General features: G+C 36.1%; 1 protein-coding gene across 1 annotated transcript in view; it reads left to right on the top strand.

The window, feature by feature from the left end:
• Positions 1-9591: 9591 nt before the first annotated feature.
• The window catches only part of LOC139728155 (uncharacterized), a 43427-nt gene continuing 40468 nt past the window's right edge, over positions 9592-12550 (top strand). The window contains exons 1-2 of the mRNA XM_071639121.1: positions 9592-9676; positions 11413-11567. Of these exons, the coding sequence (XP_071495222.1) occupies positions 9592-9676; positions 11413-11567 (240 nt within the window). The remainder of the gene's footprint in view (positions 9677-11412; positions 11568-12550) is intronic.

Here is a 12550-nt window from a genome sequence, read left to right as displayed (position 1 = left end):
GAAACAATTTGGCCAAAACTTAAAGGGATGGTACAGTATTGGTGGAGATGAGAATTGGGCTTTTAACTTTTTGTGAGATACCAAGAAAACACTTATGATATTGTACAGAGCATACCATTTTAAGAGGAATTCAATGTTTATTTGATGAAAATCGGGTTTGGAATGACTGAAACATCGAAAAACAAAGTAAAACAAAGCGATCGTAATAAAGTGTGGGTCCCACACTTTATTAGAATCGCTCTTTTTTGGATATCTTAGCCATTTCAAAACCAATTTTCATCAAATAAACGTTGAATTCCTCATAGAATTACATGCTCTTTCATATTTCATAAGAGGTTTCTCATTATCTCACCAAAAAGTGTGAGAAACCTGAAATTAGGTCTCAACCAAAACTGTACGATCCCTTTAATCCAAAGAAAAAGAAAAGAAGTCTTTGAGAGAATTTACGGTTTGTTTTGTTTTGAGAAGAAATATGCATTTTGCCACAAGTGCTTTGATACAAATCTGGAAAAAACATTTGATTGGTGATGATAGTCGTGGATAGAAAGAAACCAAATGAGAACTGCCCACATGAAAGCATGATGTGTCTGCAGTAGAAAAAGAAATACTACAAGTCAATACAGCATAAGAGGAATAACTAATCAAGCATTGCTATTTGACAACTGAATGAGGTATAATTGTAATATTAAAACAACCCACGATTAGCGTGATACAGAATTCTTTATCAGTATGTCTCATTTATAAACTTTGTAGCTTCATCCAGCGATTGCCTTATGGCGGGTGTTAGCTTTGGTGAAAGAATCATTCGCCGTTTGGAAAGTCTACAGGTCTAGAGCAGAACCAACCTAACTAGTCAAACAATAAAGTTGATTGAAGCTTGAAACACCACAAGAAACAATCAGCCTGCTTCTGTTTGAGGCACATGCAATGTCAACTGTCCCCCTGTAGGTTAAATAACTTAACCCGTTCCATACAGGAACCTGGTGGCCTGTGTATTAAGTCTATGGGGATTTCAGAATTCAGTATGGAATGGGTTAAAGGCTGGCTATGTAATAGTTTGTCCTTTAGTACTTTGATGATATTGTCCTGATGTTTGTCATGGAGGTCAAACAGAAGACAATGTCTAACGGTCACTTCTGATAATCCAGTCAAGTGACCATGGTACAGGTATTGTCCAGCAAGGCTATTCTTCTTTGAACAAGCCAGTCAAAACATGTCTTTGGTTGAGTCATTCACCACCAAATCCTGATGCCGATACATTCTGTCCATTGTGGTAGTACTGAAGAAAGCCTTCTACCCTTCTTATCTTGCTGAAAAGCATGATATTTGACACTGATGAGAATGTTATGTCATTACCAATAGCATCACATGTTATTTTGTCTGATGCACAGCATCACATTATAACTACTTTTCATTTTGATAATTGGGCATTTCAATATATCTGTACAGTGTATGTGAAACAAGTAGTGTCAGTCACCTGCAATTATTGAATTACAGTCAATGTAGAAGACATTCATATAAAATACCCCAAATATAATTGCATGATAATCCCATCTTCGGAAAACTTAGACAGTGGATACAAATAATTATCATCTATATAGGACGTTTTAGCGGCGCATTAAAAACGCGTATTGTAGTCCGCTCAATTTTTACCGTTCAATATCAGAGCTTATTGAACGAATCGCATAGACCAACGTATTAATTCCCCATAGGCTACCGTTGTTACTTGCCGTTCAAGATCACACGATATTCATTTCTGTCTCGTTTATTGCGTGAGCGCTTGCTAAATGCGCAAACGCTTGCTACTAGTGCGCGTCATTTTCAAATAAATAAATAAAATAAATAAACTTGTTACATTTTTCACAAGCGCGCAAACATCTTGCTAGTTGTTTGTTTCATGTACGCAGTTTTAGGGGCTTCCCCTTTTCAGCGCTGGGATGGAACTGCCGAGTCAACTTCAAAGACGAGTAGAAGCCGGGTAATTTTGTGCAGGTTATGCTTGCTCTGCTTGAGTGTATAGATGATAATAATTATATTGGATGGCCTTGATTCATGGAAAACCAGGGAATATTGCACTCGTTAGGGTCAATATTGCACTCATCTTCGATTCGTGCAATATTGGCCCTAACTCATGCAATATCCCCTGGTATCCCATTCATAGCCATCCAATATAATATAAATATTTCAATTAATCAGCAATTAAGAATAACGGTGATATAGTGTTAAATTGCTTTAATTGTGGATATGGTATGTTGGGTTGTTTTTCTTGACCTGTGAGAGCAATGTCCACATTTTAAGTCCATCAGAGGAGATGGTAACTCTCTGGCCCACTGCCCATCCAATGATTCATGGTCACTGGTTTGTTTGTTGGCTGGTCAAGATGGCTTACAGTATTAACTGGTGTTTGTTTGTCTGTTTGTATGTTTGTTTGTTTGGTTTTTGTTAATTGTTCTTTGGTTTGACCTTTATCAGATACAGTTGTATGATGAAGACACAAACGTGTGAAACAAAGTGATAATTGTTGCACTAAACATCAACCAGTAGCTTGCTGTATAAAGTCATGCATCAATATTCATACAAACTTACTTCTGCATAGAAATATGCTACCCTTTGCTTTATCTTTCTCTGAAAGAGTTGGTAGAATAACCATGTTCAAGAAGTTCATTTTATATTTGGAAGTTTTGCGATATTTTTGCATATATTATCATTATTATTGTACATAGTTACCAAGTTGTATAAATATATAAATATTGCAGATAAATTATGTTTATATGTACTTCTTGTATATACAAAATGATTTGAAATAAAATCTATACTATGCATATGAGTGCCTCAATGAAGTCGGATCATTCTGTGTCAATAAATAGCTCTGGTGTTATCACATGATCAAGAGAAGGACCTACAAAGGGTGCTAAAGGATTTAATTTATGTCCATGTCAGGCAATTTGTCAAATCAGCTCAATAAAAACAATTTGACGCTAGAATTTTGTGATATTTTTGCATAATATTGTATAATTTCATCACTTTGAATAATTGTGACCCGCTACAACCAAAGGATCCTAAAGTCACTCACTGCTGAGCCGAGAATAACGAGTTTGAAGTCAGATTATAAAAATTGGTCAAAATAATCAGATTTCTGTTTTTAGCATAATGTTGTAGTCTAATGTTTTGTTTATCATCTGCCGAAATTTTGAAGCTAAATGATCAAAGGAAAGGCAAGTAATAAGCGTTTTCCTGGGCCTTGATTTTCCAACTTTCAACGTAACAGAAACGTGTCCGAAGATTTGTATTTAGTGCCGCAGCTAGACTCCACCCCTAGCAACGAGAAAGTGATCTTATTGGTCAGTGCATGGAATCCTGATTACTGATTGGTCATGCGTAGACCGCTGGGCGCCAAGCTTGAATGAACATCGAGGAGGTCGCTAGGAGCATACCTTCCTATTGTCAAGCGGGGAAAACTGTCTCGCCTCCCCTTGATCATGACAGCGTCGGAAGGAAAACGTTGAAGGCGTTTTTCTCAAAACTCTGATTTCCTCGACCACTTGACAGGCGCTAATAAAATCACTGATATCTCCGCAACCGAGTACTTTTAGGAGTTGTGTTATATATGAAATTATAGCAGAAGAATAAGGGAATTATGTCATGCCATTTTCAGAAAATTGTCCTCCCCCGACTTTCGGATCCTTTTCTTGTAGCGGGTCACAATTATTCAGTACCCACTGCATGCTATAACAATTAGAAACAGTACTACACCAGCTGCTGGGTGAAAGCTTTGTGGTCTAATGGATATGATGCCTACAGTATGTGTGTGCCGATCAGGAGGTCATAGGATCCAATCCTACCCAAGCATGAATGCCCATGACTGCTTTTACCGTGGCTGTTACTACAAACACTGATTAATTAGATGCTCATTTTGGCAGTCAATGTAGGGTGATTTGTCAAACAATCACAATAAATGATCATTACTTCCCGTGTGTAGGGGTTCTTCCCTCCCCCCCCCCCAAAAAAAAAGAAATCCATAACTAAACAAAACAAGAAATATGAAATAAAACTAACCACCCTATTAATCAATTGAAAAACAAAACAAAGTGAAGTACTAGTAATCAAAACAAAACAAAAAAAAGGAGAAAATAATAAGATACATTATATAAGATTGTAGAGGTCAATCTTTGACATGGTTTATATTGGATTTGGATTGGATTTATTTATTCAATACTCCATAAAAACCATACAAACAAACAGAGAAAATACAATACATATAAGTACAAATACATTACATTTAAATTCATGTCGTCAAATTTGTATAAAATAACTGATATGACTGCAACGGATACAAAATATAAACGTCAACATAAGAGATCATGAAGCATTAGGAACTTGACAGGAAGGCGGTGCCTTATACTGTATGAAGCCAAGTCCTTTAACATGTACCAAACGAATATCATATATATTACAAAGTTACAAACAGCAGCACAAAAAAAACAAAACAAAACAAAACAAAACAAAACAAAACAAAACAAAACATAAACACACAAACACATTAAACAAAAAGTATATGTATAGTCTTATCAAAAATATTTTCTATGATGCATTTATTCTAAAGGTTGTCTGTCACTTAAAGACTGCTTAAGATGGGTTTTAAAAATCGTAAAAGTCTGACTTGACTTTATTTCCTCTGGTAACTCATTCCATATTTTCGGTCCATTATAAAATATTGACTTTTGATACGAGCTTAATCTTACAAATGGCAAGTGATAATTAAAAAAGTTTCTTGTTATACATGTATGCACCTGGCTATTGAGCTTAAAGTAATTAGTTAATACTCCAGGAAGCATATTATGAGAACACGAAAACATGAATATTGCACTTTGATATATATACATATTATAAATATTAAGAATTTTCAGACGATCAAATATTGGCATTGTATGAGCACGGTAATCGCTATGAGATACAATTCTGATTGCTTTCTTTTGTAATTTTAAAAGCCTCAACATATTTTGTTCACTACAGTTTGCCCAGATTTGTATACAATAATTCAAATAAGGCAGAAAGATAATCTGAAGCACTTTATTTTTAATGCAAGTGAGTATCGAATGTCAATTGGGTGTGTGTGTGGGGGGGGGATGGGGAACTGGGCTTAAGATGGATGGTATTTTAGCATATCATCGCTGGGGTGACAAGACCTTGTATCTACAAAGTGTCAAATGTTCAGGAGGGCAAAAAATGGCAGCCAAAGCATTAGCTTAATATCAAATGGGAGAGCCTTTCCTTTGACATGCCTTGGTGGCTTCAGTTTTAGGGAAAGACAGCAAAGATTTGAGTAGAATGGCCTTTAAGTGATTATCTCACCATTAGTCAAAAAAAGAAAGAAAAAAATTATTTTCCCACAAATTTCAGGTACTGTAAAAGTGGATATTTTCGTGCGAATAATTTTTCTAGCTCAGCCGTGTAAAAAGAGTTTTGCATGTTTTGACTTCGTGGAATCAAGTCATCAACTACTGGAACATATGGCGAGCAAAAATATTCGCTTGCTTTTATTTTCGTGGCTAGTTTCTGGTTGTGCGAATTGCGGAAAATTTCAACACCACGAAAATGTCCAATTTTACAGTACCGGTACGAGTTCTTGTCATCCCAGGGATGATATATGGATGTATGTCTCCCTATAAAGATAATGGTGGGTTCTCACTGCCAATCAGGGCCCTGTTTCATAAAGCTGTTCGCAAAGTTACGAACAACTTACGAGCGACTGGTGATCAGTTCTGATGTGCTATACTTATCAGAATTTCCATAATTCAGCACAAGAACTGATCACCAGTCGCTCGTAAGTTGTTCGTAACTTTACGAACAGCTTTATGAAACAGGGCCCAGATCTACTCGATCAAGCGCCATCAAATCATTTTGGCCTTGTCAGGCTCGCTCAGCAAGGGCAATTGGGGTCAGTTGGGGTCAATCTACCTTGATTGGCATTGGTCTGGCTTCCTTCACAATATATATATATATATATATATATATATATATTTTTTTTTTTTTTTTTTTTTTTGACTGTCAAACCCATGTTATGTTTTAAAGCATGCATCAAATCACAGTCATACTGTACATGTATGCCTAATCACCAAGACCAAGGTGTGCTGTAAATTGGGACAGGGTAAGCAAAGAATGCCATATCAGCCTGTCGTGGTCGTTACCCCCAATGATATTTGACAGATGACATTTGATAATGTCTTTCAATGTCAATAAAATATCTATGTGTTCATCAGTGAACAATGATTGCTCCTTTCTCATTGTTTTGATAAGGGTAATATTCTTCGATATTCTACTGATATGGAGATACTTTGTTCTTTGGTGCAGTGTGCAGAGCACGTGAACTGCTGATTGGCATGAGCATGTCTTATCTCAGCCACCAAACCAAACACTTCTTTTTTAATAGGTTTGTACATTGTATTTCAGTATGAATTAGTCAGAAGGTGAGGAATAATTAGATATTGCAAAGGTCAAGAGACTTAAAGTTCACCTCAGTTATTTGTTCAGAGGTGCAGTGTGCAAAAAAGGAGACTGGCACCCAGCCCACATCAAAATATTGGTTGCGAGTCCTGTGCAAGGACTTGACTGTTTAGAGAAGAAGAGAGCGTATGTGAACTAGAATTCAATTTGAGTCATAATGAAAGGACACTGATTTGTCAAATGGGATGTAGTACAGACTTAATGATTACTGACGATAGTATCAATTATGCGTTTACGCCGAGAATTGAACCAGACTTGCCCCGGTAGCTAAAATTCAAAATAACATTTTGCATAAATCTTTATATTTCAGGTCACTACATTTCTTTTTTAGGCTTCCAAAATGTAAAAACTGAAAGATTTTATTGGCCAAAGCGGGCTTGAATTGGCCATTTGAAAAAAATTTTGTGTCAAACATGATATACACACATAACATTGATGATGACTGATGGATGAAATGTGGAATGTTCCATTTAATTGGTGCCATGTGTGATGTAACTAAGTATTCTATTGCCCATTGCAAAGCACATGTCAAGAAGGTACAAAATAAGTATAAACCTTGTTTTATTTGCTGTTTTGTGAAATTTGATACAAAGAACAAAGGACAGAGCCCTGCTAACTATCCACTCCTAGGAGTTTAAACAGACAAATCCTTAAAAATCAGAGCAGAATTCTAGAGGTGATGTTCTCTTAGGTTCCTCTAGGTTGATATCCCATCTCATTCATATGGAAACATTTTTTTTTTTTCAAATCCTATATCAGCACTGCTAGACTCGATATACCATCTTGTTCCCAAGTTAGAATGCTCTTGACGCGATGCCCTAGATGTCCCCAAATTGTCACCTTATCTGTCTCTAAAAAGGAAAGAAAACATGTTGGCATAAATATTTTATATTTTGCGATTCTTCTTATTTCTTTTGTGGTTCTCCTCGGGAGCATTTGTTATGCCTAAAACACAAAAGTGCACGGTGTACCAACGTGCTGTGTTTGATCTACGTCCATTGTTCACGAGATCATGTTATCATCTGATTAGGAACAGCTGACCTTGTTGTAACAATGATATCTCCTGTCAAGAGAGCAAAGTCCTAAGACTGGGCTCTCTATCTCCTTGTGTCTTTAACTTTTGTATTTGTTGCCCCACCCCCACAAGAAAAAGGGGAAGAGTAAGACGAAAATAGTTCTTCTTAGCGTATGACAGTGTAACCATAACCAATCTACACTTGAATCAGTTGTATAATGTTATATAAGAGTAACTACGGAATTGTGCAAGGTGGATGAAATGATTTGATGCAAGTTTGCAACATTTTCTTGATGCAGACTTTATTTTATGCCAAGCAAGTAGAAGTAATCCTTTGAGGATAGACTTTTCATTTTTGAGATACTAAAACTATCATCTGGCCATGGAGGAATAGGAAGAAATAGATGTATGTGGCATTATGCATGAATTAAAACTCATGAAAGAAGCAACAATTCTGGTACTTCTCATAGGTTGCTTTATTAGCCCCCTTGTTATCCATCGATGATCCTTGTGTATGCAATATCAATAGCATTTGAGAGATAATGGACATAAGAGACTTAATATAAATGGAGCAGTAATGATTATAGCATGACTGCAGTATTGTATAATTATCTGTATTGGGATGTTCATTCTTAAGATGCAATATATTTTTTAGATTTGGGTGTCAACCTTATTGTCCCCGCTGACCGAGTTCGAGCAGGGGACTATGAAACGGGCTCCGTACGTGTGTGTATCCGTGTGTCCGTGTGTCCGTATGTGCGTCCGTGTGTGATCAAAATGTTACTTCTCTGTCATTTATGAGCCAATTTTGAATCTGTTTGCTTTATATGATAGCACTACATGGGAGCTTTGAAACTTCTACACAGAATTTCAGTTGTGACCTTTGACCTTGACCTTTGACCTATATTGTACATTTTGCTACAAAATGCTACTCCTTCGCCATTTCTAACCCGATTTGGATTCCGTTTGCTTTATGTGATGGCACTAGGTGAGGGCTTTAAAACTCCTACAGAGAATTTTGACCTTTGACTTCTTTGACCTTTGACCTTGATTTTTTACCTATATTATACATTTTGCTACAAAATACTACTCCTTTGCCATTTCTGACCCGATTTCGATTCCGTTTGCTTTATGCGATGGCACTAGGTGAGGGCTTTAAAACTTCTACACAGAATTTGACCTTTGACCTTGATTTTTGACCTATATTGTACATTTTGCTACAAAATGCTACTCCTTCGCCATTTCTAACCCAATTTCGATTCCGTTTGCTTTATGTGATGGCACTAGGTGAGGGCTTCAAAACTTCTACACAGAATTTTGACCTTTGACTTCTTTGACCTTTGACCTTGATTTTTGACCTATATTGTACATTTTGCTACAAAATGCTACTTCCGGCGGGGACATATATTACGCAACGCGTAATTTCTACTTTTCTTTGTGATATTTGTGATATTGCAGAAATACTGCCTCCCATATCAGAATTGCAATATACACTGTATTGTCTCCAAGGAGGAAAATCTGTAAGTTTTTTTCTGAAAAAGTATCACAAGCCATTACTCATTCTGTCACCATTGTTTTCAATCATGAATTCAGCCATTCATGAAACTATCTTTCAAGTCTGGTTTTGCAAAATATATGGCATAAACGGTATTCATGCAGCCATAAAAGTATTTCTTTTTTTACACTGATTTATACAAGTGAGCTATATTATAATTCAAGGCATGCAGTTCCAGATGAGTCCAAACTAGTTTGAGATTGGCAAGAGGGGCTCTGTGTCAACAACCCAATCATCGCAACGAAGAAGTTTCTTGCCTTTTGATCGGCTGTAATCTGATCGCAAGCCGTTATCTCTTTTCGCCCTGGCGTGAATGAGGTCAGGGAGGGTTGTATTCAATCACGTACTGACTGGAGGAACTTCAGTCATCGATGACTGCTGAGATACTTTGTTTCAGAGAGATTTTGGCTGCCCCTGATTCTTTTTTTCTTGGAGCCGAAGCAGGCATAGCTTGCTTTTTCTTACATTTCAGCCGTCCTTTATTTTGAGAATGCGGTAGAAGAGTTATCCACTCAAAATGAGGAATACTGTCTTGTTTCTGCTTACATTGGTGACCCTGGAAACCATTGGATTTTCTATTGCACTCCGGAAACCTACATGTGGTAAGTTTTCCAATAGATCGATATCCAATGGCAAGTATTCAATGTGTATCATGTTCTTTATTGTACAGTCTGTAGCATAAATACCAGTGGAAGGAAAACTTAATTTTACACTCTTATGGACATGGATTAGCAGAAAGGGAGTGTGCTAGTATAATATTTCACTGGTTTCTTTCTTTTAAAAGTTAGTCTGTTTATACTCATGTGTGCCTGTCCTCTGATGTAATAAATCTTATATGGAGAAAAACTAAGATTAGTCGTATCTTGATAAAGTACCAAATTCAGTACCATTACTGGCAATTTAAGTTTGTTGAGTACAAAATAAGATTTTACTTTATTACTGTGTAATATTGATGTATTACCACTGAATGATAATGAGTGTCAGATATTTCTTTCATGTGAATGCATATTTATCATTTTATGTTTGTTACATTGCTTCATATATTTTTGTATTCCAGAAATATGAGAAACAGTAGAATAAAATGAAGCAAACTAAGTTTTGAATTGGTAAGGATAATGAAAATGATGTATCCATAAGATTTTGTGGCTTCTTAGTCAGATCTGCCTATTAGTCTATTTTTCTGCTGTAGATTTTTATACAATCCTGAAAACAATAGCATTGGTTTAATAGCACTTCCTACTGAGTACTATGATGTCCAAATCGTTTTATCTATTCTCAGATGATTTTCTTGTTTTTTTTTGTTTGTTCACTTTGTAACTTTCATTAAACGTATCTGCTCGGTTTGAGAATGTCCATGTTGAAATGAAATATTCCACTCTGATACCCAGTATTTACTCATTTCGGATGTGTCAAGTGTAACAAAATTGATATTTGGTAACTCGCTGGATGTGAGGTGGTGGATGATTGTGTATTAGCCTTGATTAAACTGTAAAATGCTTGATTCTCTGCAAACTACTGGCTAGCTAGGGATAGTCCTACAGTGATATCTGGGTTTGGCCTACTGTATTGAATTTGTTCCATATGAGGATCACATATATATTCAAGAACATGAAAAATGATTGAAAGTCAAACTTATTGTACAAGTGATTTGAGGATTTCTTTATGTTTGTTATGATATATGAACTACATGTAGCTCCCATTCCCCTTAATCGTAGGTTAAGCTAGGCTTACATTTTGTTTCTTTGTGATGTGTTACACTTGGAATGAAGTGCTGAATTGTGAACCTGAATATTACATAACAAGGGTATATACTGTATATGCCGAATATTGTGTGAGGTTTTTATTTTTGCAAATTTTGCAAGTCGGGTGCTATTCGCGAAATCAAAGACACATAAAAATGTTGACTCTGAACCCAATGGGAACAATCCTTATGATGTACGCGTGTACATTGCTCCGTTCAGTACAGGACTCCATGATCACAAATTTAACAACTCGCGAAATTGTCGAGAATTCCTGATTTGCGAAAATTTAGACTCGCGATATATCTGGCATATACAGTACTTTGTAAGTACAGGTGACCATAAAATAAAATCTTCAGGTGAAAGTCAAATTGTCTTGTGTTTTCAAACCTTTTGTTGAAGCTGTTACTGAACTTGTACTTTTTTTGGGGGGGGGGGCAGGAGGGGGTTATTCATGTATTAGAATTGAAGAATTAATTTCTGAAATTAGTTGATTTTTTTTTAAACTCTAAGCAATGCTCACTTTGAACAAGTGGTACTGCTTACTTCTCTGAAGAATGGGTATCTTTTCTAATCACATGGTCTTGGCATTGTTGCAGATGAATCTCTACGGCTAGACTGTGAGTATCGTTACTGGTACGAGAGTCAGATCTTGACTGGGGTGAGCTTGGATGAAACTAAAGATTTTTCTGGGCTCAAACTAACTGCTGTCATCAAACTGCAGATTGTGAGCGCAGAGCACTTTTTCCTGCAGGTAATGTAATCAAAATTATACACTGCTCCTTTGTCTTTGCACATTTTGTCCATATTCAAAGGAAAAATTATTGATATTAGATTTCAATTGTTAAATGTCTACTTTTGGACCAAATATGTTTGCTTTTTGCAATCTTGATTTGAACCATGAGGTCATCAGATTTTTTGAAAACTTATTAATTACTGTAATAATGCCTTCAATTTAAGTTTCAGCATGCACTTTCTTAGATTCTCATTTGACATATAATGAAAAATAGATAATTTCACACAAATGGGAAAACTGATCAGAAATATACAATATGAATGAAAATGAGTAAAGAAAATGGGGTATCATCAGGATTTGTTTGCAGTGCATTACTGTATATGCTGTATATTTCAAGTGATTTTTATTTTCATGAATTTTGCGAGTTGGGCACTATTCTCAAATTTTAAAACACAAACGTAACTCTGATCCCATCACAAATGCGATGTGCACATGCGCATCTCTCAGTCCATTGCTGCACTCCATGATCGTGAATTATAACCAATCACAAAATTGTTATGAAGTCCTAAATTGTGTATACTTATATGTACAAAAAGCGTGTAACATCACTTTGATGATCCCTAGCATTTATCCTTACGTTGATATCTAGCCTTCAGGCTTGTTAGATTTATAATAGCTTCTGACCATTACACACAAGCAATGAAAATTAAGAAGTTTCAGGGATAGAACAGCAGACTAAGGTCATCCTTAGCTCAGTCAGTAAGAGCGCAGGTTTAACAATCCTCAGAGGTCTCTTATTTTTTATCTTGACCGAATCCCATTTTCTTTCTTATATTTTAATTCATGGTAATAAAAAAAGGTTGTTGTAAATCAGGTATGGATAGGAAAACTAATCAGACTGTGAAAGGGAATTATATTTCTTTTGTGGCAGAGCAATTTGGTACGCATTTCATAGAATGTAACTGTTTTGCAAAAAGTCTCTTGTGTACCGTAGCAATTTC

Source organism: Diadema antillarum, unplaced genomic scaffold, assembly GCF_040938485.1.
Source record: "Diadema antillarum isolate AM-2024a unplaced genomic scaffold, OU_Dant_1.0 seq00000166_RagTag, whole genome shotgun sequence".
Lineage (NCBI taxonomy): Eukaryota > Metazoa > Echinodermata > Echinoidea > Diadematoida > Diadematidae > Diadema > Diadema antillarum.
Note: the sequence above shows the minus strand (reverse complement) of the source record. Positions and strands in the feature narration are given on the sequence as shown.